At 42.3% G+C, this 27,168-nt stretch overlaps 1 protein-coding gene across 10 annotated transcripts; it reads right to left on the bottom strand.

The window, feature by feature from the left end:
• Positions 1-26,650, bottom strand: TSC1 (TSC complex subunit 1). Of its 10 annotated transcripts, none has more exons than XM_079324586.1 (23): positions 26,499-26,650; positions 19,412-19,523; positions 18,223-18,398; positions 17,246-17,349; positions 16,472-16,624; positions 14,631-14,775; positions 13,484-13,638; positions 13,109-13,182; positions 11,506-11,684; positions 10,958-11,067; positions 10,613-10,736; positions 10,129-10,244; positions 9,824-9,896; positions 8,442-8,540; positions 7,779-8,346; positions 7,514-7,557; positions 6,816-6,982; positions 5,754-5,936; positions 5,293-5,403; positions 4,666-4,788; positions 3,539-3,726; positions 3,271-3,432; positions 1-2,994 (listed from the first exon to the last, which is right to left on the bottom strand). In XM_079324586.1, exons 3-23 carry the CDS (start codon positions 18,326-18,328, stop codon positions 2,514-2,516), a joined length of 3,465 nt encoding a protein of 1,154 aa, XP_079180712.1. In that variant the 5' UTR covers positions 18,329-18,398; positions 19,412-19,523; positions 26,499-26,650; the 3' UTR covers positions 1-2,513. The 10 variants fall into 10 exon arrangements, with proteins under 10 accessions (XP_079180712.1, XP_079180709.1, XP_079180713.1 ...); XM_079324583.1 differs by having other exon boundaries at positions 19,461-19,523; XM_079324587.1 differs by having other exon boundaries at positions 1-2,991; positions 19,461-19,523.
• Positions 26,651-27,168: the final 518 nt, after the last annotated feature.

Below are 27,168 nucleotides of genomic sequence, written 5' to 3'. Positions count from 1 at the left end.
TAGTGCAAAACAATACATTTTATTTGTTCACAGTTAAACACAAGCAACTGCCTTGACATTTTAGAACATTCTAATAAGGACAGCAAAACCTCCTTTTGGTTTAAGTTCTCTTTAGCTTACGATTGTACCATTTCCCCGTATTTCATATTTATGGCATTTAATGTGGATTGTTTAACATGCTTACAAAGAGCGAGGCAGGGAACAGATTAACTTGACAAAGACAGCAATTTTAGATTTAACTAAAAGCAGTCAGTTAAAAAAAATCTGTTTCCATTTCACTGATGGGACCCCTTCAAACAAACTGCAAGTTAACTACATACAGCAGATCCATGATTTTTAGACTTAGGAAAGAAAATTGCAAAATTTGTTCCTCCATAATCTTTGTGGTCCATAAACAAACCTAAAGTGGTTTCCATTACTATCCTGGTGCTAAAATCCTGTTTAAAAGAAGAAAAAAAAAAGCCACCTTATCAAAGAGCTTGCGTTGCTGCCAGGGCATTTTTGAGACTGACACAAAACCTGCCTCCCCTGGGAATGCCAGATCTGGGAATGAGCTCCTCCAACATTCCCAGCTGAGCTGGCCCATCAGTGTGCAAAGCATTCACTGCCAGGCCTGGGATCCAGAGGGAAAGGGGCAGGAAAGCTCCAAATCTCACCAAAACACGCGCTACCACGTTTGCTACCACTACGTCTGAGAAAGCCTAAAGACGCCGACAAAACCAGGCTGTCACTTACAACCAACTCTCTACTCTCTACTCCATGCAGAGTCAGCTTTGACACAACCACTGAAGTTCACCTCTACTCTCAGAGTTTGGACTGACCAACTGAAAGGACACGGAGAATAATTTAAGACAGGCAGAAATGTATTCAGACCTTGGAGTTACGGAGGAGGCGGGAATGGGAGGACGAGTCCTGTCAGGAATGAGCCCAGCACCAGCTGCTCTGACAGCCTCGTTCCCACCTGGGCTAAGAAGGGATTTGAACTACAAATGCAAGTGTGCTTGGACTTGATTTCTATGTGAGGTGGTTCTTAAACAGCAGCTGCCACCCACAGAATGTTTAGAAGAGGCCACGTGTGATGCAGGGGAAGTGTGAAGCCTGAACCGTCTGAGTACAGCTGGACCCAGCACGTGGGACATTTAAAACAAGCACTGCCTTCCTAACAGCAGGCCCTGCTCTGCCATGAAGGAGATTGAGTCTGACCACTGACATGCCCTGATCCCACAATCCTCCTTCACAGAAGGCTCATAATTGACTTAAAACATGATTAACACCAAAAGGCTTCACTCCAGGATTCTGGTTTCAGTGTGAGCAGGATTTCTCCTCAGCCTTGTCATCTAAGGAAGTAGGATGAGGGTGAAGGGGAGAGACCTAGAGTCAAATTAACACTGCTGAACTCAAAAATGTGCTGCAATCTGAATAGGAGAGCACTGAAAGGAAACCATGTTCTCCAAGTCAAGCCTGAAAGGTTATTCACAGGAAGAATGAAGCCAATTTCTTGGACTCAGAACATGGGGTTTGTGCTCAGACCAGGAACAAAGAGCAGAACTATGAAGAAGGGTGAGGCAGCACATTTCCCTGACTAGAGAAGCAAATCTTCCTCTGCATATCTTCATAATCTTGGAATTCTCTCTCCATGTTCTGCATGCTCTCCCTACTTGAGAAAAACTTCCTCTTCCCTCTTCTCCCACCCCAACTGCTTTCCCATATGAACCAGTGTGAGGTCAATCACAGTCTGTCAGGCAAATACTTCAAACACCCAGGAGATCTGCAGCTGGTGTTTCAACAAGTCTTCAGCATTTATGGTCTCTTCTGCCTTACAAGCTCCAGTTCCTTTTTGTCTCTTCAAATGTAACTTCTCAGGAAATGTTAAGGACAATATAAACAATGATCATGAATTAGGGTGAATGAATCATTTTTCAGAGGTACGATGTTCTTTAAACATTTGGGTATTCAGACTCCAACTTAATGAAGACTGGGCTCTGAGGGATGTGGGACAGTGGACAGGCAAAAAAAGAAAATGCACTGGAAATCCTAGTGCTGCTTCTTTCCAGGATGAAAGGAACCGAAGTAACCTGGACAGGCAGCACAACCGACTGCTCTAAATGGGAAGCTTGCAAAGAAATACAAAGCATTCAGAGTAAACTCACAAATGTTAATTTGGCCTCATATTGCACTCAAGTTCATAAACGCAGCCACTCAACTGGGGACAGGGAGAAAGGGAAAAAAATACTTGCAAATGCTAACAGTTGTCCCTTCAAATTAGTACACGCTGCTAAGGATTGAATTTGAGAAAGAAGCAAGAGTTAGGCTGGGCATTTTCAATTCCAGACCCAAAAATCCACTTTGCATTCATTCAGCAGCCTCCTTCCGTTCCTGGCCATCGATCCTGCTCCGCTGCATGAGCCACTGCTCAGACCAAAGAAACATAAAAGCTTTTAGTTAAACTTGCACTCACGCCTCCTGTTCTATGCCAAGAATATGAAAATAACACTGATTGACTATCTTCCTCTTTAACTGTGGTCATGATGAGTTTCATTGTAGTCCATGATATGAAGCTGTCCAACACTGCTTTCCTGGAGCTTAGGCGAGAGGTTATCGGGGCTTGGAGGGGCCTTTGACTCCATGCTTGGATCTTTACATAGTTCAGTCTTTAGGGCATCAGACAGCCTGTTGATGGTGACCCCCTCCTCATCACACTGGCTCTCACTCTTGTTGCGAAATAATTCTCGTGCCTTCATTCCAAGGAAGCTCTTGGAGCTGGGGAGTGAACCTACAGTCAGTGGGACAGTGCTCGAGGGCTCCAGCAACACAGATGTGTCCCAGCGACTGCTCAGCCTCTGGTTCTGGGGTTTTTCTGGGCTGGAGAGCTCGCTGCTGCTGCCCCCCTTACTGCTGCTGCTGCCTCGGGTGCTGGGAGGTTTGGTCTCTCCATTTCTACCCACTGTTTCTTCACTGTGGCCTGCTGTATCTTCATTACCACAATCCAGCCTGCTTGGGGAAGAAAGAGGACACAGTGTCAAGGAAATCACAACAATTAAACAGAGGAGAGGGAAATACTGACCAGGATGGATTACTTTGATTGCTTTCCCTTTCTACCTCTGGGTATGTATTTCAATAGGTTTCCTTTCACAGTTCTAGGGCAAAGCAGGAGGGACAGAGGGTAACCAGATGTGTCAAACACTCAGCTATGCAACTTCCACTGTTTTTAAATCCAAAACTGACAATAATCCCACAAGGGTCCTGCAGATTTCACACCACCACCCTCACCTTTCTTCTGCTGCTTCAGCTGCTTCTGTTTTATCATCTTCAAGTTTCTTCAGTAGGCTGCTCTTCTCCAGCCGCCCAAACAGATCCAAGATCTCCAGCTCAAATGCCTGGGTGATTCTCTTCTGGGCCTTGTACCTGCTTTCTACTGCCTGCAGCTGACCCCTGAGCAAAGAGAGAAACCAGAATGTCCAAAATCTCCAGATTCTGCCTCAGCTGTGACAGTGCATCTGTCAAAGCACAGCTAAAATATTACACAGAAAGCCCATACCTTGCTTGGATTTTAACATCTTCCAGGTATTTCTTTTGCTCCAGGAAGAGGTGGTCCTTTTTTGCAAGCTGAGATTCCAGTTCAGCTATCCTTTTCTGGGAAGCATCCAGCCTTTGGCTTTGCTGCTGAACACAAGACTTTGCTTTCTCCAGTTCTTTCCGAAAAGCAGCGTGCAACATTTCAACCTCCTCGAAGCAAACAACACAATGGTAAAGTATAATTTGATCCTGTGTTATTTTTATTGGTGTTTAGACATGTTTCTGATGTTATAAATAGGCACATTTTAAAGCAAGCCAGAATAAAAGCAGCATTTCTAAAAACAGATATAGAAAACCAGCCCTGCTGAGGATGTACACTATTAAAATAACTACACATCACTGGAATTTATTAACACAATGTTCCTTATGAAAACCTCTTTTCATCAAAGCACTCTTGCCAATTCTGCACTGGATTAGAGTAGACAAACTCTATTTTAAATCCATTTTTCCAACATGACCTTCATTAAATACCAGTGAAGACTTTTCTCAGTGCATTATTCACCTTCTTTAATTACGTGCTCTCACGCAGGAACAGTTAGATTGTTGTGTAATTTACTTGCTTCTAATTAGAAAAAGGTTTCTTTGAAGTCAGGAAGTAAAACCATATGAACCACAGAAGTTTTAGTGAAGTTACTGGTAACTTTTAATAGGAAAATGACTGAGTGGGAAGGTTGAGATGCTCATTTTAAAGTAACACCTCATGAAAACCCATAAAATTCTCGTTAAGATCTTTCCACAAATTCTGGCACTACCCTGCATTGTTTTACCAACAATCTGCTGTCAGTTATATTTGAGCACAGTAAAGTCTTGGCCTTTGGGAAAAAAATTGCTAAGAATTTACATCAGTTGGCTAAAACTGACCCCAGGTCTACCCCAACAACTCCTTCTTATTTTCAGAAGGGGCACTGAAGATATTCCTCAAACCCACAGGGCACACAACATCTGAACAGAAGCTCAAATATAAAATCAAATCCCTAAAAATCAACTTTGGAACAAAAAGTTACAAAGCCTTTCCTTCTGAGCTCAGGGCTGGGAACTGCTGGATGATGACCTCAAGGAAATCTCCCCAAAAGTCCTCTGCAGTGGTACCTTTGTAGTGTCTGTGTGCTTGTGCTGCAGCTGCTCCAGGTACAGCTCATTGACCTCCCCAAGAACCAGCAGCTGCCTGTTCAAGAACTCCATCTGCTGTTGCACTGATTCACTGTTGGAAAGCTGGGAAGGGAAATGGAACAGAATCCATTTCTGCTGAACTGGGATGAGCAGTTCAGCAGGAGAGTCACAGCTGACAGGCATTGTTCACAAGGCATTTTTATAAAGAAGGGAAACAAAGGTAAAATTCAATGCATCATAGGTAGTTAAGTGTTAAATTAATTGTTTTCATAAAGAATTTTTCATTTCCATTCAACTTATGATAGAAACAATATATCTCAGTTATCAAGATTTAGCAGAGTTTTAATACAAATTCATAATGCTCAATCTGCAAACCCCTGCTGTGGAAAAAACCAAAGCAAGAAGTTTCAGAAGTTCTTAACCGAGTTAAGAGTTTCTTCACCAAAATACATTTTTCTGTGTTGTTTTTGTGCAATTAGTATCAAACTCTGTGGAACTCAGCACAGTCTTCTTTCAGATCAAGAAAGAAAGCACCTGATGAAAACTATCAGATTAAAAATAATCAAAAAGACCCAAAAGGGACCCTGGGAACACTTATTTTCTTACCTTTTGAGAAACTTGGCTAAGCAGCAATTCAGTGTGACACACCTTGTTGTTTGCCTTCTTTAACTCTAACCTCAAATCTGCTATCATGTTCCTGCAGTCTTCCAGCTTGGTCTGTTCAAGTGACAAAAAAATTACTCAGGATTCTGAAATTTCACTGAGGACAGCAAGGGACAAAGGGCTGGGAGGCTGTAAATCCCCAGCACTGGAAATCAAGTTATTGACCCCACCAAACCAACTAAGAACTTGTCTTTTCCTATTTTCAAGCTGAACACAGGACAGAACAAAACTATAAAAGGATGATACTAAGTTAAACACTTTCAATTATGCACTATCTTATTCTGAATCAAGACAACATATTTAATAAAAATGTGCAGCTTTCTCTCAGATATTTCATGCCTTGTTATGAAGAAGGTTATTTTTAAAACCAGTGAGTAGACAACAAATTTGTTGATGCTTCATACCTGCAATTCCTGGCTCTGGTTGTAGAATTCCTCCCGGTCGTGCTGCAGCTGTCGGATCTGGCTGTGAAGCTGAGCCACAATATTATCATGCTCCTCCTGAAACTGGTGGTACCTTGCTTGTTCTTTCTGCAGACTTAATTTCAAGGCCTGGATCTCCTTTTCCTGCAGTTTCAGCTGATCTTTCTGTTAAGAATCCCACATGACAAGACAACTGGTTAGCAGTTAGGACATGTAATGCTCAGCCAAGCAAAGCTGTCATTACCAGCATGCAGGAAAACATCTTTTCCACACACAAAATATTTTATACAGAGCCATATTCTCAATACTCTTGGGGTTTGCCTTGGTCTTGGCTCAAAAGGAGATGAAATGGTGATACAAGTGGACAGACTGAAAACTCACAGCCACATTCAAAGGCACAATGAGCAATAGCCTATTTTTTCACTGCCTCTCATGCTTTCAGCAGGGACTTGGGCCTCAGAGCTGAAGCAACAGCTCATCTTCCAAACCCGAATTGGAAGTCTATTTTTGGTTCTTGTAGTTAATTATCAGAAGGTGAAACTGTTGATGGAATTAGCTGCAACATGAAAATATACTATGAAACACACCTAAATCTGTACTGAGACATCCTTCAGTGCATTTACATCTTCAAATTCTATCACAGTGAACAACTCTGGAAAACAACACTTGAGCTTTCAAAGCTTTTGCTATTAGTCCTCATTTGAGAAGCAAAAGGACAATATTTTATGAAAAATTAAGTAAGGTGTTTAGCCAGACACTGAACAACCACTCCACTAACAAGGAAGCTTTATCACTACCCAAAGGCAAGTGCTGGCAGGGGTCAAGCATGAAGGATTCAGCTGCCTGCAGTCAAACACAAACTTCTGACATAATGACAGAGCACAGAACTCCCATCGAGTCACTCCACAAACGCCAACTTCAATGAAGTGACAAATGAAGCTCCTTTGTTAATGGAGTGGCACCAAAAGACACCAGGCAGGCCAGTTAAGCCTTGCAGCAGCAGCAGTGTGTCCCAGTGGCTGGTGGAGCTGTGTGCCTGCTCACCATGGCAGCGTTGTGCTCCTCCAGAGCCGTGGCTTTGATGACCTTGCGCAGCAGGCGGCGGTTGCGCAGCGCGTGCTGCTGCCTCTTGAAGCGCTCGTACAGCAGCTGGTTGTGCAGCAGGAGCAGCTGGTTCCTCAGGGTGTGAATCTCATCTGAGGGGGGAGAACCTGTAGTGGGAGACAGAAGAGGTTACTCAGCTGCACTCTCTGCTTTATTTGATCTCCAACACAAAATCATAAATATTTTTCTCAAAGCAATGGATATACGCCTCGAATGGATTGCTCCTTTGATTTAAGGAGAAAAAAGCCAAACCACCATCACCACAGAAGCCTCAAGAGCACAAAACTAAGACACAGACACATAAATAAGCAAGAAAGACAATCAGTTTTAGATTCATTGAGCAGAGAGAAGATGCAAGGATCTGTCAGATGACCAGCAGCACTCTGAAGCTTATCAAGGCTGAAATGGTCAAAAGCAGAAGTGACTAGAATTTTGCACTTTTCAAAGATGAAAAAAGCAGCTCATCTCTCTGGAACACAGCTATTTGCTAAGCAGATGAACCATGACTTAGTGGAGGGCATCATCTTTCTGCAGCATTAGTTAAAAACCCACAAGCAAAAAGTATGCAGGTCACTGTTTAAGCAAGTCTAATAATAGAGGAACAGATTGCCAAAACATGAAATGAGAAATTTCCTCACCTCCAAAGTGAGTCCAGTCAGCAGATTTGCTTGGCAGAGACAATCTGAAAAAAGAAAATGCAGCATTAACAGGTAAATTTAAGTAAGAAAATGGAATATTCACCTCAAAAGAGCTTATAGCCTGGTAAAAGAACAATTAAGGTCAGTTGGTATAAAAAGATTAGGGAGGAACTGCGCAGCTGCTTTTCCAGAACAGCTTAAAATTAAGCCAGCACAAAAAAAGACTAACAATAAATTCTGCAAAGTAAGATTATCAGTCACCTACTTGTTCAGCTCCTTAGTGTGTGCATCTGCCCCTTGCTGAATCAGCCTGTCCAGCACTTCCACGGGAGAAGTCGAGGACATACAGTCTTCATCCTGGGTTCCCTTGGCTTTCTTTAGCAGCTCCTCAGTCTTCTTGCCAACAAAGAGGTAGGCAGTCTTTGGTAATGCAACCTCAAAGAGGTGCTCATAGAGGGGAGGCTGCCCACTCCCAAACACCACTCTCCTTTGTGCTGGTACTTTACAAGGGCTGGGAGTGAGAATACTCGGCTCCCCAGAGGTTCCTTCCCTGTTGCCAGCAGGGCTTTCTCCAGGGCCTCCACAGGGCTTGTCTATGGGAGTAAACGTTTGTTTGGGTGTTTCCCGTGCACCCTCAGGCCCAGGCTTGTCCAGAGATGTTAAAGGCTCAGAGGTCTGACTGTGTCCCTGAACACTGGAGGCTGCTGAGTGGGTCTTCTTCTGCGAGCCGGACAGACTTTCGTTTGTGCGGTAAAACGGGGAGTCAAATCCTCCTCTAGGCACCATGTGTTCAGCATCGGTCGTGATCTCTGAGATCTCTTTAGATATTGCATCTGTTGAGGAGAGGGGGAGCATCATGATGCATCTGGTCTTTCAACAGGACAAACATTTTCTTAGCTAAGGTGTAGGTAAGGAGAGCAGACATTACCTTCCTCTCTGTCCTTCTCAGCGCTATCTTCAAACGACAACCCACCTAAAAACTCTGGAAGATCACTTAAGGTTACTGAACTTTTACTACTGGGTATGTCTGAAAAAAAAAAAAACAGAAAACAAAAAGTTAATTGTACAGATTCCAGCCTTAGCATAGCATAAAACATAAGTTTTTTACTGCTGCAAGGTCCTCAGAATAAAAGCTTGTGCCTCCTTCAGATGCTCCCTCAGAAGAGGAAGGTAACTGACTCCCATTCCACATGGAAAATGTGGAAGTTCAGAGATCAGTCACAGGTCAGTCCTAACCCCAAAAGGTAATTTTGTAAACTTAACATTTGCTATTGCACAACCTCTGTGAGGAAGGATGTGCTGTTTGCAATTTAACCCGTTCAATAAATAAAGTAAGGTGTCCTGTGTGCACTGTGACTGCTCTAATTCCACATTAGCATTAGCCTCCCCTTCAGCTTCTGAGCTGGCTCCACAAGGACACAGCACCTGCCTGAAAAAAGAGAAGTTTTGCACTCTTATGTAATAGAAACTTGCCAATATGTGGCTACTGATCAAAACAGAGACAGCAGTTGTGGGAACACACACTGCAGGATGGAAATCTCATACTCAGCTCAGTCACAGATCAGGAACTCAGTGAAAAACTTTGCCTGTTTGTAACCTGGAATTCAGAATATTCAGATTCCAGTGATACTACACAACCACACCATGGAAAACCAGCTTTAAGTTTCACTATCATGATGGTAAAGATTCACAGCACAGAATTCTCAAATACTCCAAAAATCCCTTTCTGCAGCTGTCACAGAGGTAGATGACAGAGAATGGAAAATGGAATCTACATTTACCTATTGAAAGTTGAGTTTCTCAACCTATTGATTTCAATATTTCACAGGACTTTAAAATAGGTTCAAGTACAGCAATGTAACTGTAGATAGAAAACAAAGTTTTTCCAAAGCCCTTTAAGAGACAGGATGATATCTATTCTTATATGCAGCCTTACAGTTTGATCCAGACATGTGACAGATAACTTGCTGAAGCAAAACTTGCTTCTAATAATCATCCTCAAACAATCAGCCTTTATAACAATAAATATCCTTTTTCAGCATTCAGTATATATTTGTATCTTTAAATATGCAGGAGAGCAAGGTAAAAAAAATCTCAAGCCATTTCTGAACATGGACAGTTAAACTGAAATCAGAACCATCACAAGAAGGTTTTAAGTGGAATCACAGGTTAAGGATGATCCTGGAACTACAAAGAACTCAGGGAAAAAAAAAACTATGGAAAAGTGTTTGGGAATTGGAACAAGTGTCAATAAAAACTAGAGTTGTTTACAACAGGCTGTAGTAATAGGGAGAGGAAAATGGAGTTTACCCAATGATTTATCGCTGTTTATGACATTTTGCTGTCGGTACAGTAAAGGCCTCCCAGAATCTGGTTTGTCCTCCTGGAAAACAAAAGAAACCCAGAACACATAAATTGCCTTAGATTTCATTGACAACTGTGCAGCTGGAAGTGGCAATAGTTGTCTACATTTAGAAGAGTATTTGCAGTGAAATGCAAAATTTTTTTATAAAGCACCTACTCTGATTTTTCTTTCTCAGTTAAGGTCATTGCATTAAGGCAAGTGAAAAAAAAAAACCAACCAGATTCATTTCAGCAGAAGAATTTTGTAATACCTTTTTAGGAGGTGTGGCAGCAGCTGAAGGGAGTGAAACATGCACAAAGTCATCTGAAGTGCAGGGTGGAGGAGGAGATGTGGCTGGTGTTCCCAAAGGTGTTCCTTTCCCCCCTGCTGAAAAGGAACACAAGCTCTCTCAGCAGGCTTCCCCTTCCTCCTTTCAGCTGAACATTGTATGTGTAGAATTGTACATTTAAACACCATCTCAAAGCATTTACTTCTTAAATCTCTTTCAATTGTTTATCAACACAAACGTGCAGTTTCCCAACAGTTGCTTCAGACTTTGGCACTGAATTCACAGATTTCCTCTCAGTTTGCATCAGCACTGCTCTAGGTGAGATACTCAGTTCACAGGAGTAATCACTCAAGCTTATCAACTGGCATGATACAGCATTCCCATTTAAAAACTGCCAGTAAAATTTACAGCCAGAATTTCCAGTAAAACAAACCTGGAAGGCCTAATTCCAAACTGCAGCACGTACCAGATGTGCCAAAAGCTTTGCTGTAGGGCTGTGATGCAGACTGGGATGACTCTGATGGGACAACGCCGGGGGACGTCGGTGGCGTGGTCATACCACACACTGCAGAAGGGCTCCAGATGGTGACCTGTGCACAGAGTACAACACAGCAGAGCTCAGAAAAGGAACATGTGAAGCACCTGGATCCAGGTTTTCACACAGGAAATCAGGAAGAGATTAAACATAAAATGAACACCAACTTCTGAAGAATTCACAGCACAGCTCAAAACTATGGATTTTTAAGACTGGCACAAGAAACTGTGAAAGTGCAAAGGATGAAAACTTGCTGGGCTTCATCTCCTGCTTTACCTGCTGTGGCTCAGTTGACAGCCTCGTGGACTGTGGGCTCAGAATCTGAGGTAGCTGCCCTGGCATTTGTGATAGTGTTAACCGAGGAGTGGAATATGGGGTAGAAGTCCCTGAAAGTTAAATAAAAGAGAAAATCAAAATTCCAAAGCATCCAACGCATCAAATACAAACCCAAGATTCTTCTGGTTAGGACTTAAAGACTTTTAATCAAAGCATTTCAAATCCATTCAACATATACATTTGTAGCTAGAGACTTTTCTTCCAGCCCAAGAAAATATCGATTGAATATATTATACTACAGCTTTCTTTTTTTTTTTTTTTTTCTTGTTTTGAGGTAGGGAGGACAGGGGATAAAGAGACAATGTTAAGAACACACTATACCTGCACATATAAAATAAATCTATGTATTTATTGTTTTAATGATGGCTTATTTTCTAGTGCTTAAGAATCAGCCTTTAAGTGGGGTAATAAGTGACATGGGTTTCTTTGCTCTAGGGCCAGCTCTCCTCCAGCAATTGGGTATTGATTAGCCATCAGGCAGGTCTTACCATAGTTGCTCTGTGTGTCAATGTAAGAGCTGGCACTGGGGTCAGTTTGATGATGTTTTAAGCTTGTGCAGAGTTTCCGAGACACAGAGTAATAACCATCTTCATACGAGGCTTCTGCAGGGTCCAGGGAGATTTTGGCACATTCTATCACAACATCATGAGTTTCTAGTCTTTTCCACCTGCAGACAGTTTTTGGATCCAAAAGAGTAAGTTAGTCAATTATTGTTAAAAACAAGAGTTCCTGGAGATAGGAGGAATTGGCTTGTAGGATGGCTCGTTTATTCCAGGCAGCTTTGCATGCTCCCAGCCAAACTGGAACAAGGCACCAGACAGAAATTGCAACCAGATGACTTGTGAGAATGGGTCTCAAAGAGGAGACAAACTGCTTTGACACAGAGATCCATAAAGGTCTGCCATGAAGCACTCTGGAAAGGAGGAACAGCATACGAAGACTTGGTTGATCCTGAGCTTCAGCAGCTGTAGAAATCAGCTCAACTACACTCAGATGTTGGTAGACAAAATTTAGACATGCCAGCAGTGGGGGAATCTGTATTATTTAAGAAAACAACTGGCTACAATGCCAGTTTCAGATCTGTGTTTTTCCTCCCAAATTTGGGGAATGTTTTTTACTATTACTACCTCCTTCATCCTGAACACTACTTCTCACTAAATTAAGCAGCCAGATTAGATCTGCCCAATATTTCAGGGATGGAAGTTCACTGTAAAGAAGAGAAAGCCCAGAAGGCTGTCTATTAAAGGCTGGGTTGCTTTGGAAAGTAAAGTACTCTGTCCAAGATACCAGAACAGAAGGCTTCCACTGGTGGGTTTGTGCCAATTGTGCTCCTGAGTGATGCCACCCTCCCCCCTGCAAAATTGAGCATTGTGACATTCAATGGGTTCCCAGTTAGGAGTGATTTCCTAGTGGCTCTGAAAAGCAGGGCAAGAGCACTACTGTGCAGCAACAAGAGTCAAATTCTCCTCTTCAGTGGCTGGGCCTGTGGAGACAAGAGAAAAGCAGCAAGTGGTGCTGCTGTAGGCAAATGAGCCTATTGCTAAAGAAAACTAAGACAGCTGATAATGTTAACACATACCTGTTAAAAGAACTGATCTGTTAAATGAACCAATATCTAGGTACCAAAACAAGACACACTGAATCCATTTTAAACACTTAAATCCCATCAAATACTTCAAGAAACCCAAGGAATATGACCCAAACCTTCAGCAAATGAAGCAGCTCTGACAGTTTCACTTTATTCATTATAGGCAAACTGTTTTAGATCTTTATGAGGATGTTTGATCATTAAGTCATAAAAATAAGATAAAGTAAAGTAGAAGACAGATGCCATCCCAGACACAAAATTAATTTAGAACCCCAACATTGTTGTCAATGACCTTTCACAACAATTTTTGCTTATTCATCCAGCTGTAAGCTGGGATGAGGAAAGTCTACATGTTTACCTGGTGCACCTACAAAACTGTGTGGCAAAACACCCCCACACAAACTGCTGCTGACAGAAAAGGTTTTGCTGCAACCTTCTGAAATAACCCCACAGAAAGCTGCTCAGTTTGAGCCTTTCCTCATAGCAGAGAGAACATATAATACCTTCGTGGGTCCAGTTCATGGTCCTTGGATCCAGTCACTAACTCTGGATGAATTCGCACATGTTCCATCATTGGCTGGGAGGAAGAAGAAGGGCTTGTTATCAGTGCAGCACCTTTGGATGGCACTAAACCACACAAAACTGATGAGCAAAATACTGATCCCAAAAGTTCAGGAAGTTACATTCAACAGATAAGGTTAATACACATCTCCACAGCTTCAAAAGTTGATCCCAAATGAGCTTTCAGTTAAATTTCTCATTTTTTTACTGTTTTGTTGAATGGCCCTCAGCTGAATTGGTAAATGAATTGTATTAAATTGGAATATATAGCTATAAATTCTTTGCCTCAGATCATATACAAATGAGCAGCATTTTACCTTGACTACTTCTTCAAAGGTCTCCAGGTTTTCCTTCATACTGTAGTGAGAGCGCAGAAAGGAGACAAAATTGCAAGGATACATTCCATAAAGACGATGGAAGAGGGAATAAACGCTGGCATGAAGATGGACAAGATAAATCTCTGCCACATGACCTGGAAAAGGTAGTGAGAAAAGAACAAAAGTTCTAAGAATGTAAGCAAAGTACTTTTAAATTTGAAATGTTAACTGGAAAAAGTTTTCTGAGGTACAAATAATCCCTAGTGAAACTGAAGTCTTCTCAGAAAACAAGCAACACTTAGTCATCAGCTCACAGCAAACCCAGAAATTAAGATAAGGACCATTAATTTCAACCAGAGTGCTGTCATTCTCAAAACACAGCTTTGTTTTTATTCAAGTTAAAACCTGAAACTCCTCTAGATAGTGAGCTGACTGACTGATTAAAAAAGGAAACTAAGATTTGTTTCACTGCAAAAGGTAAAAACTAAAAGCTTGTAGCCACCAAAAGCAATCATAGCAGACAAATCTTAGTATTCACCTCAGAAGTTCCAATCCTACTTGCAATGCAGAATGGCTCTCTAAATAGCAGCTCTATGTGCTTAACACAGCATTTGTTCATTCAGCCATGAGCCACAGTCACAGATACTGCTGGTGTTAGACATCAGACCCCTTACAACAAATTCAGCAAAGTCAGGGCTCTGAGAAAACCAGTTTTATCAACCTCCATGACTACTGATAGTTGCACATTAAAATAAACTCTTATATATGTTACTTCTTTCCCCTTCCTGTTTGGATCTGGGAATATCAAATTCCCCAAAAATCTGCCTCAAACATTAGCATTTTCCCTTTTCTCTCCACTAAGATCAGTCTCTGCTTTTCACTGTCATTAGGGCAGTACTTTGGTTCAGCCAAATTTCATGCAATAGCAGCACCACATGGAAGATTCTAAGAGACTTCTAAATTCTGAGCAAAGAACTCCCCCATGCTCTCAAAGTACAGAACAGCTTGTGGATTTAACACATCATTTTCTCTGTTTAAATAATCTCAGACCATTAAGAGTCTCACAAAAGAATGTGCTCACCAACTGCACACAAGTCACAAGGATACTGCTAAACCACAACTGCATGCAACAAAGTTGAAATCTCACCTGGATTCTGCAAGCACCAGGCTGAGAGACGCCCAAAGATACCAAAGAAATCATGAAGGTACTGTTTGCCAGACTGAGGAATCATTGGCAACATGGTTATTAGCACTAGGACACCTGTGGTGAGTACTACTACATCTGTGTCAGTCTGCAAGAAGGGAAAAAACCTGCATTAGTTAAATGTGTCGAACTTAATTTTTTCCAAGGATGAAGTGAACATTGAATCATCATCATGGAAAAAGTTCTCTATTGAAACAGTCCCTCTGAAACCTACCAGAACTTAATGATCCAAGATTATTGAGTTTTTTTCATACAGAACAACTTGAAATAAAAATAGATTTGGGATTCTTGCTCCTACTCTGCTGCTTTTCTGTATAAACACTTGGCTTAGTTAAAAAGGGAACATCACCACAGTTCCACAGCTGAGTAAAAACAATTAGTGGTATTTGAAGCATCTTATGTGGCACCTTCCTTCCTTCCCAGAGCTAAACACACACAGCATTCAGAGGCTCAGAAACTGCAGATCTGATCAGGGTGTTCAAGGGTGTTGGCCAGTTACCAACACAGGGGTCAAAAGTTTTTCTACTAAAACTGCCTGCTGGAAATTTCACCCAGCAGTAATTCAAACAAACTAGAACACCTACTAATTAAAAATTACTAAAATACCTTGGCTTGTGCCACAAGAAAGGGATGTGGCAATACAAACCTTTGGCTGGATGAAACAGGAAGAGAGAATCAGATTTTAGGAAAGGACACAGCAAATGTTCAAACTCTTTCCTTGCTTCCTCAGTTGAATGCACATTTTCTTTGGTAGCTCCTCTGCTTTGTCAGCACAGGGTGCACAGAGCACAGGTCAGGCTGTGGGCAGGTGCTGCTGAGCTCTCTGGATATCTCCCAGGAGCCACTCAAGCTGATGGGACAACCAGTTTTAAGGGATTTATCCTCCTCTGTGTGTCTACAGCCTCTACTGTCCCTCAGTCACAAATACTATCAGAGCACATTTCCTGTCCATCCCTTCCCTCTGTCCACATCCTCAGCATTTCCACATCTCTGTCCTACTCCCAGCAGTTTTCTGACACACTTCACTCCTCCCTCAGTCACACTGCAAAAGGCAACAGATCTTGTCAGGCATGTCAGGAGTTGCAGTAATAGCAGCTGGAGCTGCTCCTTTGGCAATTACAAATTTGTGGTGGTTTTGTTTTGAAGAGAGCTGGCACCTGACTGCATCGTGCATTTAAATGTGACTTCATGACTAATGTGGATTCTTCACTATCATCATAAATTCCATTACTGACAATGCATTCTAGGTCTCAAAGCACTTTTCAGTCCTTATTCACTGGTATAGTGCTGTACAGTATTATAGCTGATCAATCTGCAGATGAGAAAAAGAACCCACAAAGACTGGGGGAACAGCTACCTCCTTGTAATCCAGCAAGTCAGTAGCTAAGAAGGGAAAGTCTGCTAATTCCAAGGTAATTTCACCAGGGAATAGTCCATTGCATGGCTCATCTACACAGCAGGTAGAGGACACACAAATTCATATTGCACCAGTGGGAAGTTACTGTATTTCTCATTAAGTTCACATTCAGGATATCCACCAACTTCACCAAGAGCCCTCTTGTGTTTAACTTATTTCAGAAAAGTTTAAATAAACATTCCTCACTCGCAGTGACAGTGGCTTTTAGAAACAAGATTGTCAGCAATAACAGCATCAGCACAGAGCATTCAGCTGATATTAAGAACACTGTGGCTTAACTAAATGACATCAAAACAGGAATCAAATGCTTTGCATCTGTATGCAAGTTTACATCAGGTGTTTTACAGACAGCACTGCCAGTTCTTACCTTGAGACATTTAAGTAATGAAAGCAGGAGAGGTGCTTGAGAAAGTTTGTGTTTCCAAGATGGCTGTCGTCTTATCACATGCCCCAGCAGAGAGAGGGTGGGTAAACGAGTAGCAGCTTTGCCCATATAATCATTAATTTTGTCCAGTAGATGCTGATAAAAGATTTTGCAGAGAGGGGTAGGAAAAAAATGATATTTATGTTTAACAGCTCTATTGTCTTTTTCACCAGTCTATATTCAGCAGTTTGTCAGTATGGGAACTATGGGCATTTTACAAATTTGGCAAGATCTCAGAGGAAATAGAACCCTGCAATACCTTTGAGACTACTGGTAGACAAATGCAAACTGTATAGGCCAGAAGCAGTCACTGCACTTCAAAATGTTTGTAAGTAAATAATAAAAAAAAAGTCTGGGCAGCAGCCAATTTGTCTTGCCATTTCCAATCTATTTAAAATCCTGACTTGCTTTCAAAATACCAAATTTGTTTTAGGCTGACACATCCTGCAGCAGGAGCACTGTAAAGAGATAAGAATAATCCTCCAAACCCTTTCCTTTATAAAGGTTCTTTGCTTAATTGGGTCAATTTAAGCAACACAAGAAACAGAGACCTCTGAAGTTTTTTTTAAAGCTTAAACTACTCTTACTACTGAGATATTACATCTCTACAGCAAGGTAATTCTACACCAGAGTGGAACCCCTAGAGTTTTAACAGATGCTATTTAAAGGTTGCTTCAATACCAGGCTAAAATCTGCCATAACAAGATTTTTTTTTACCTTGTCATGAGGCTCTTGCAGGGTGGACAGAATATGCAGTGCCTGCTGAGAATTGGTTTCCAAGTAATAGTCCACCAGGTTGTTGACAAGCATAGGCCCACGGTCTGTCAGTTTGGGGACAGCAAGGAAAAAACCCAAAAACATTCTCAATATACTAAAAATGAAGCACTTGCTGCAAGGACATTGCAGAACTTTTAAGCAACCATTACACAATTGCTAACATAAAGCAGTCCTTGGTGTTTAGCAGACCTTTGGGAAAATGAGACCTCTCAACTACATTTCCTGGTTCCAAACCATTCAAGTGATTGCATTCAGCTCAGGGAAAGGAACCAGGTTTTTTAACAACCAAGAATTCCATAAAACCCTACAGGTAGCTGAGCTGCAAGGGTGTTTTACCAGTGAAGTGTTCAGGAGTGACTTGATGTTCTCTCCCTTCAGCAGATAAAGGAGAGCAAGTTCAGGGACAAGGACACTGGCAGTGCTCTCAAAAGGCTCTGTCAGCACAAGTGATGCCTCAACAGTAGCAAGCAATTTTCATAAAGTCTGAATCTGTTGTTTTGTTTGGGAGTAGGGTTTTTTTGGTTGTTTGGGATTTTTTTTTTTTTTGGTGTTTTATTATTATTAACAAAATCCCACTAGTTCCCATAATATGGGTGACACCTAATTTTTTCTAGATACACTTGACAAAGAGTTTCATCAGCTCACACTTGAGGCTCTGCCTGAGGAAAAGCCAGTCATTCTGTAAGTGTTTTAACAATTATGTAACAGACCTTCCAGGAGCCATGCCATTAAGCACAATGGACTGAAGAGAAGCCTCAATCCTTAAAGCAATTTCAAACCCAAATATCAAGAGTTTCTTTCAAGCTGTATTTGCAAAGACAGTGTTTGACACAAAAAAAAAAAAAAAACCCACATGATTCTACCTTTATTGATGTAAAAGCAAAACCCTTCCCAAAACTACCCAAAAGGATACATACCACAAATGAGATTATCCTTGAATGCAGCTGTTATATCTTCCAGGACACCCAGAATTGGAGAATCCAGCATTGGGAGGAGCTCACCAACATTTCCTTGCTGTGCCATGATGCACGTACTGACATGAATGGGGAGGTTAAAACTTCAGGAAGTTCTTCATTGGTGTCTTTCTACCAGACTAGGAGAGAAGAGACAGCAGATGAGTGAACTTTTCCCTTTCCATATAAAATCTCTCATCTCTCCTATTTCTTTTCCACACAAGTGCCCATTTAACACTGAGAGAATTGTTAGGGTTTCCACACCTGCAATAAAAGCTGTAAGAGTTTCCAAAAAGCCAATGAGTCATGAGCAGGGTTTTTTTCATGTTCTTCACAGAGACATTAATCTGCTTTGCAGAAGACCTCAGTATCTAGACTATCAGATCATTCTCTCACCATATTTTTTTTTTTTAATTTGCTCTCCAGGTCAGCAAACTGAAGCTAAAGTTTTGAATAAAATGCAGAAGGTTCCCTGGAATCCCTCCATTCCTCAGTTCTTACAGCAATTCTTCCTCAAACCACCTTTCCAATCCTTTGCACAAGACTAAAATCTGGAGAAAATACACACCTCCAGATCCTCCTCCACTCCTGTGACCAGGTCAAGAATTCACTGCCCTGGGCTCTGCATTGTTGCACCCTGAGAGATTTGAGCTTTAAGACTTTGTAACATGGCCAGGCTGCAGCTGTTGGGAAATTCAAGCAGGGCTGCTGCAGCTGCTGCTCCTGGGCAGCCTGAGCACAGCAAACACAGCCTGAGCAGCACAGCACACCTTGGTTCACTCGTGGGATTTGTGATCACAAACTCTGCAGTGCAAAAGCTGCAGCAGGTATTAAATGCAACAGGGTGCAGATAACAACTGGCCAGCTGCACAGTGCTAAGTGGGATCAAATCAAAGCCATTTCAAGCTTTTAAAAAGGCATCTTCCTATGTAACAGCACCAGAGGGATTCAGGTGCCACATTGACCTACCTACCACAAAATGAATCCCTTTTTATTTCGTCCAGAAGAATCCTATACCAAAACCTTTCCAGTGGAAGAACAAATCTGGCTTTAAATAACACCTAATATTATCAGTAAGGATTTCTTCTTCCCTCCCACTCCAAGCTAGAATACATTTTTCACTTCCCCCATGGAAGGCAAGACTGACACATACCAAGTTTACACACAAAATTGTTTTTCTACTGCAGTTGTATTTACAGCACCTGTTCTGTGGATGAGCTGAGCTTCTGTCTGCAATGCTGTCAGCCACACACCTTTCATGATCACTAATAAAGAAAAAACCAGAACGAGGTTAAGAAAAGGCACAATTTATTTCTTCCTTAACACACCAGGTATGTTTTCAGAACATCACTAAGTGTTTTACACTTAGAAGAGTTGTGAACCCCCTGCATGAGGACAGTCAGCCCTCAGCCTGAAAAACACCAAAAGCTGCTGCAGTTGCCCTTCCCAGAGCTGTCCACAGGTTAAGCTGTGCAATTACCTCAAACTAGGTGGTTTTCACAAGACCATGGTTTTGTACTGTGACCCTTGAAAAGCTGCTAAAGTTTTATTTATGGCAGGTAGAATCTTACACAGAAAGGATTTTTCTCTATTCTGAACATTCAGTAATTAATTTAAGCCTTTAAATTCTATTCAAAACTGTTTTAGGCATTAGCTAAGGACCACAGATCACTGCTACGTTTTAAATTATAATGCTGTAATTACCTATATACATATGACTTCCTTAAATATTTATGTTTAACAAAGTCACTGGACAGCAGGAGTTAACATGTCCACCAGTAAACTTTGTCATTTGCAACATATCACTCTGCAGTTGCAGAACTGCCCAAGGTCACTTTTCTTAGTGGCACCAGACATCAGCTTACTTAACCTGGCACTGATTGCAAATTCAAAGGTGATAATATGGCACCACATTCCCAACTGGCATTTCAGTAGCAACAAACTGGCTGGAGCATTGCAGTAATCACCACTGCAGAACATAAAACCAATCACCCTCAGTTTCCAATGAGCACGACTGAATAGTCCAAATGAAACTTCAGGTCATGTACAAGCAGCCAGCAGAGTCTGATCACTGAAATGTTTAGATTTCAATGTTATTTCCTTTCTAGTCTAATGCTGGCAAAATGCTAAACCTGCAGACTTAAAACTGGCTGATAGTGTGAGTGAGACTTGGATAATAATAGAACAGAGACTTAGGGTGAGGGAAGTTTGCTTTTTACTGAAAACTGAACAGATCTATGCTTTTCATAAAATGAGAGCTGGCATTTGTGGTTTAGGATTTTGGTTTGGGTTTGTTGGTTGGGGTTTTTTTCCCCTACATTGTGCAGACTCTAAAGCTTCAAGTCCTTCCTCAAAGCACTCACTGTTTAGAAGACAAACAATGCTCAGAGTGACACCATCCTTTCAAAAGGTTTAAAGCCACACATCCATGCAACCTAAGAAGTCAGCCTTCCACTCTCTCAGTCATCTTGAGCAATCCATTTCTAGTAATCCTAATAATATTGAATTGACTCAGTGACTGCATTTGCAATGTATGGGGAAGCAGCTCACTCCAAGGAATCTACTCCTGCATTTCTGAGAACACATCTTTCAAACAGGCCTTCAATTCCTACCAGGACACAGTCTCAGCTATGGTTAAGCAGTGATTTCACCAGCTTCCTAAGCAACATGAATTAGTTGTTTAAAGTCTTCTTAACAAAAGAGATGCAAGGACACACCCCCAGAGCAACTGCAAGCAAAACCTGTTTTGAGAACTAAGCAGCAGAAACATGAGTCTCTGCTTTTTTTACCCCATAAAAACCTTGTCAACTCTATTCTCTTTGATTCCCATCTCATACCAGTGAAAAGAGTAATTTTTTTCTTATTTTCCTTGAGCAATACCGTTATATTGGACCAGATCTTTGCCACACCAGTAAAAACCTCAACAAAATTCTGACATTGCCAGAGGAAAAGCTGCAGCCGGGTGAAATCATAAAACACACTTTTGGAGAGACCATGGATGGGTCCCGGAAATCAGGCTCAACAACACCTCTGCAAACAGATGGGGAAAACCCCGGTTTGAATGCTGAGCAGGTAAGAGGATTTCAAACTTTGTGGCATTGTGCTGGCACGAACAAAACCTGCCATCAGATAAGGGCGAGGTTGATAAGGAGAGCTCAGCTGCTGATAACACACACGTAGGTAACGGATCATTTCCCAAGCTCCCCGACTAAAACAGATGGCTGCAGTGACCTTGTGCCAATAAATCCAGCATCGTTTATTTCAACTCCTCAATCGTGCTCTGGAGCACTTAAAAGTGAAGCAGTTTCCACTAGAAAAGTATTCAAAATATTAATAAAAGTATTTCAAAGCACGTCTAAAAATGAGGCAATGTTACACACAGGGTTCTCATGAGGCAGAAGTTTATCTGAAGTTACACCAAACCAGTCAATGTTGTCACCCCACTGTACACAAATGACCCCAACTTTAAAAAAACAAATCACAGCTTTCCCAAGGTAAAGTCATTTATCATTTTAAACTCTAAGTAAGACTGAGATGCTCCAAATCTGTGCCTAAAACTAATGAACAAGCCAGGAAATTCCAGCAATAGTCTTAAATCATGTCACACTTTTCTCAGGCAAAGGCAGCTGAATAAGTAGTTTACAGGCAACAGGCTTTTAGTCAGAAAACGTCGTGTCCTGGCAGATGAAGTTCAGCTCCTGGTGTCAGTGTGATTTATCACAGTCCCACCAGGAATTTGTGATGTGATTTTCAAATCTTGTAGATAAGCACAGGCCAGGTTAAGGGGCTCCCAACACCTTGTGAAACAGCGGGATGAGCAGGGACTGTCAGGGTATTTTGTATCTGGAATTGATACTTGTGTGGTGAACAGGACATCCCTGACACCTTTACAGTATCACATCACCAGCACGGCTTTCTGCTCAAATACACAGTTACAAGATGAGCCTCCCTAATGCCTCCATTCCCAGAACTGCAATCATTCCCCCAGCAGAAGAATTTCCACATCCCTGCAGCCATTCTTGCAGCTAACAGGATTAAAACAAGTAAGTTTTCCATGTGATTTGAGTCACTGACTATTTACTAAGTTTTAAACCTAGTTTTATACAAAAGATCCAAAGTACTTAGTTAGAAAGGTGTAGAAAAAGTCTGTTTAAATACCTTTTAAAATGCAACATTTTAATACTACACCAACAGCAATTCTTACATTCAAGAACTTTCTTTAAGATATACTTAGTAAAAAGTATTTAAATACCAATACAGCTTTGGAGCCATATTATAGAAGGAAAGGAGAAACCAACAAGCCAAGAACCAAGTCTAAATTTACTTTTTTCAGTCGCTAATTTAACAACACAAAACAGTTTAAGGTACAATCTCGAGAAAAAGGGCTGTAGAAATACTAATTGAAAAAGGCTAAACAGATAAAGAGACATCAGAATATTCCCAAAGATTATGACTTCTCTAAGTATTTCTGTCAAGAGAAGATGTTCTTCTGTTCAGTGTATTTTTATCCCAAGCCAAAGGAAAAAGCAGCTGGTAGTGCCAGTTATGCTGCTCGCAGGGGTGGGGAGGAGGGGGACACACCACAAACACACCCTGGGCTTTGCTGAAACAACACCCAAATTCACACACAGGAGCACCCACTCTGGGGGATGGGCAGGGGGATCAGCAGCAGCATTTTATCTCTCCTCATTAAGCAGCAGTTAAATTTAGGGTGTGCCAGTAAATGGTTATTGCTCCCTGTGCCCCAAGAGAAAAGGAGATTTCAACACCACAGCACCAGAACCTCCAGATTTACACTTTTCCATCTGATTTCTGCTGCAGGTAAGGTCAGGTCACATCTCCAGGTGTTGCTTTGGCAAATGCCATGAATGAGGACAGAAGGATTTTACAGCGATTGTGTTCAAAGAAAAATTCAGACTGACAGCACAGCAGCCCTTTTCACTCACATCTTTGAAATGTTGGTCATGAAAGGACTGAGCCTCACCCCCTCCCATCCACCACACAAAAACTGAAGCCTGTTTTATGCTTCCTAACCATGCCCAATCTTACATTTCCCTCAGTTAAACTGAACATTGCCATTATACCAGTGCCATAAGCAATGAATGAAAAGTTCCAGCAGGGAGAAAAACCATTGGTGGCATAGGAAAGCAATCAGCTGATAATTTCCTTTTTCACCAACCCAGAAATAATAACTCTAAACATTCTAAACCTCATTTCAAACTGATCACTACAACAGGCAATGCAATCAATTTAATTTATTTATTAATCTTTAAAGAATGAAGGTGTCTGGCTTCTTCTAATAGTAAATATTTTCCTGGTTATATTAAGATCTCGTACAAGATTCCATAACTAATCTAAATCATTATTTATAGTTATAGTTGATATTATACACATTCTCTTGTACTTTGTTACAGGTGCTTAACTGACATGGGAACAGGAATATCACAAAAAAACCCAGCAAGCCCAAACAAAGAGAGAAAATCATATTCAGCAATATTTAAGATTGTTTGGACTCTCTGCTGTGCTAATATACTATTGCTAATTGCTACTCATCACATTTCTGTCAGAGGGAAAATTGTTTAAAAACAATTCATGTCATAAAAAGCCCAAACATGGAAGGGCTGTCACTTCACCCTCTGGCAGAAACCAGGAGAACCAGCCAACTACTAAAAGGAATCAGGGAATAATTGCAATTCCCTACACACAACTGCATATATTAATAGCAAATAAATAAATAAGAACAAGCCCTGGCTTTCTAGAACAATTTAATTAACACTACACACAGAAAGTCAGTCCAACTATGGAATCCTTTTAACTACAAACAGGTGATCAGAGAGCTCTAAACTTGGCACTAACACGAGGACTGAGACTCCTAAATCTCTGCAGCATTTTTTTTTTTTTGCCCCCAAGAGGAACCTTTTAAAATATTCACAGAGTTAGGCAGCAATTCAGTAAACATTGAAACCACTGCAACCTATCTACTGTACTCATCAAGGCATTTTAACTGCTCCAAGAATTAAACCCAGCATTACACAGAACAATAGCAAATGATGTGTAACTGTAAAGTAAAAACAAAACATGCATAATGCCCAGGAAAGTGACAGCAATTCACCACTGCAAGAACTTTACTCTGGATTTTAATGTGCTACTCAAAGAAATGCTTATGCTAAGAAAGGAAACATCATTATTTGTCTTCATTATGTTTATTAAACTACATGAACATATAATACCAGACACTAAGCTGTAACATTTTATTTTAAATACACACCTGTCTGCAACTTGCCACAAAATCTGGTGCCCTCCTCTGCTTCCACCACTGCAAAGTGCTTTGATTATTTCATTTGTTTATAATTGAAGAATCCCAGAATGGTTTGGGTTGGAAAGGACCTTCAAGTTCCACCCCCTGCCATGGGCAGGGACATCTTCAATTATCCCAGCTGCTCCAAGCCCTGTCCAGCCTGGCCTTGGACACTTTGAGGGATCCAGGAGCAGCCACAGCTGCTCTGGGCACCCTGTGCCAGAGTCTCTCCACCCTCACAGGGAAGAATTTCTTCCTAATAAATGAAAAAGTATCTTTTCCAAATATATATTTGTGTGTGTGTGTGCACCATGCATGTGTTACAGGCCATTCAATTTGCACAGAGGCTGAATCACATCCCCAGCTCCTGACAGGACTGACAAGAAGGTGCCTGGCAGTTGGAAGAATTTCAGGAATCAGGACAAGTCAACATCTCAGCAGTCCAGCTGCAAATAGAGCCAGCATTCATTTTAAACTACAAATAGTTACTGAAAACAAATATTTGTGCAAACACCAAAACATCTGCAGTTGGCCAGGATATTTCACATGGGAATCCATTAATAATGGGATTTTTTTAGTCATCATAAAGGTAACAAAGAGTGTCAGGATTAAACACAGCCAGAGATAAAATCATTTTAATTAAAGCTTATCTCATGACATATTAGATATTCTGACTATATTTTCATGGGTATAAGTCCATGCAATTTCCCACAAATGTATCCTGGCTGAACTGGGATGCTAAAAAGCCAGAACAAATGAACAAACTAAAACAAAGCAAAAAAGGTTTTCACTGAGTAAAGGATTTTAAAACTTATTTTAGAACTTCAGTGTGGCATAGCTGTTTCTGATAAGCAGAGTACCTGATTGCTGCTCAGCAAAGACAACAGCAAACAGATGAATTCCCCAGATTTGCACTGATTATTAAAACTTCTAGAGTTCTCAAAGATTTTCTTTCTAGTTGTTCACACATGTAAATTGAAGAGGAATTTTGTTCACTTAATGGGATCACTTCAGTTGTGCTTCCATTCTGACAGATTTCCAACAACTATCCCCTGAAGTTAATGTCAGAAAACTGCAGGATCAGACCACACAAAGAATGAAAACCTGTATTAGCACCCACTGGAAGGTTCTCTGGAAACAGCAGTTCTGGAAAGAGTTCTGCACACAAAACCTGATCCCGGTTTCTGGGTCATTTCCAGGGGTTTTGAATCATACATTCCTTTAAGGCACGTTCTTCCTTTCACCCATTGCCTTGTAAAAGATTCATGAAAAAAACCCCAAGCCCGAACGGCAAGGCGAGAAGCTCTGCCTAAACTGATAAAACAATGACAGAGGCTGCATCTATAGCAAACAAAGGGTGAAAACTTCAGAACTGCAGCCTTCCAAGTTCTTTGTGATAACAGGAAGCAAAATGTTTTATTGTAGAAGTAAACAACATCCTGACTTCACATTACCTACCCAGGAGCAAGGAAATGAGAAAAGCCTTCCTCACCGAGGGGACAGACTTTAACTGCTTTATTTAATACCCAAGCCCGGACAAGGGAACCTCCTCAGCAAGTAATGAGGGCAGGGGAAACCTGGAATCAGTCCCTGCAATGGGGGTGCTGAGCCTTTTCCGATAAATTAAAAGAATTCAAACAGCGCTTTGGCTGGTGGGGGACCCTGCGGGGGGGAGGCAGCGCCCCGAGCCCCCCGGAGTTTGTCTGGAAGGAAGGAAAGGGGACAGAGGGGAGCAGGGAAGGGGACGGAGGGGGAACATCACCCCCCTCCCCCCCGCCTTCCCCATCCCCCGACCCCTTCCCTTTCTCCTGCCGCCTCCTCCCCCAGCCCTTTCTCCCTGCTTCTCCGCTCATCTCTCCGCTCTGCCTCCTCCTCTCCGTCCCCGCGGCTGTCCCCGGTGTCGCCGCGGCGGTGGCGGCGAGGGGCGGCCCGGCGCACTCACCTCTCCCTCTCCTCCCCTCAGCTGTTTACCACTCCGGGCTCCTCCGGCCCACAGGGCGCCGCCATCTTGGCCCTGCCTCCCCCTCCCATCACAGCGCTTCGCCCCTCGGATCCCTCCGCCGCACAACCTAGTCCCGCCTCACCGCCTGGCTCCCCGCTGCCTGCCCGGCTTCTCTCCCGGTCCCTCCCCGCTCTGCTCGCCCCTCCCGCCTCACGGCCCGTTCTCACCGCGGGGGATGAGCGGGGGGCGAGCCCGCGGCCGCCGCGCCCCCGCGGAGCCCCGCGGCGGAGGGATCTCGCTGGGGTCAGCGCTGCGGCCGGCGGAGGTCGCGTGATGCGGGGGGCGGGGCCGCGCGCGGGCGGTAAACAAGGCCCGGCCCTGAGGGGCCGCGGCGGGCGGGGGTCGGGCCCGGCCCGGGAGGGTCGCGGTTCTTTCGTTTCTCCCCGGGAAATCTCTGCAAAGTGCGGGGATGTGCTGGGAGGGAATAAAAAAGCGTCTCGGAAGGGTTGTTCGCGGAGCGGTGCCGAGGGGACGCGGCTCTGGTGACTCCCGGGCACGCGCCCCAAATCTCATTGATTGCATTGATGAGCGTGCAAAGCTTGTTTCCTTCTCCTGTTTTTGCATCCCTGAGGATTTATTAATCCAAACCGCGCACAAGGATTCTGTCTTT

The sequence above is a fragment of the Erithacus rubecula genome, assembly GCF_903797595.1.
Source record: "Erithacus rubecula genome assembly, chromosome: 21".
NCBI lineage: Eukaryota > Metazoa > Chordata > Aves > Passeriformes > Muscicapidae > Erithacus > Erithacus rubecula.
This window is presented reverse-complemented; position numbering and strand designations above follow the sequence as displayed.

Coding starts and splice junctions, on each gene's coding strand:
- TSC1 (XM_079324586.1), bottom strand. CDS start 18,328: ATGGCACAGCAAGGAAATGTTGGTGAGCTCCTCCCAATGCTGGATTCT. Junction 11,068..11,505: donor TGACACACAGAGCAACTATG/GTAAGACCTGCC, acceptor TTTAACTTTCAG/GGACTTCTACCCCATATTCC. Junction 4,789..5,292: donor TTAGCCAAGTTTCTCAAAAG/GTAAGAAAATAA, acceptor TTCCCTTCCCAG/CTTTCCAACAGTGAATCAGT.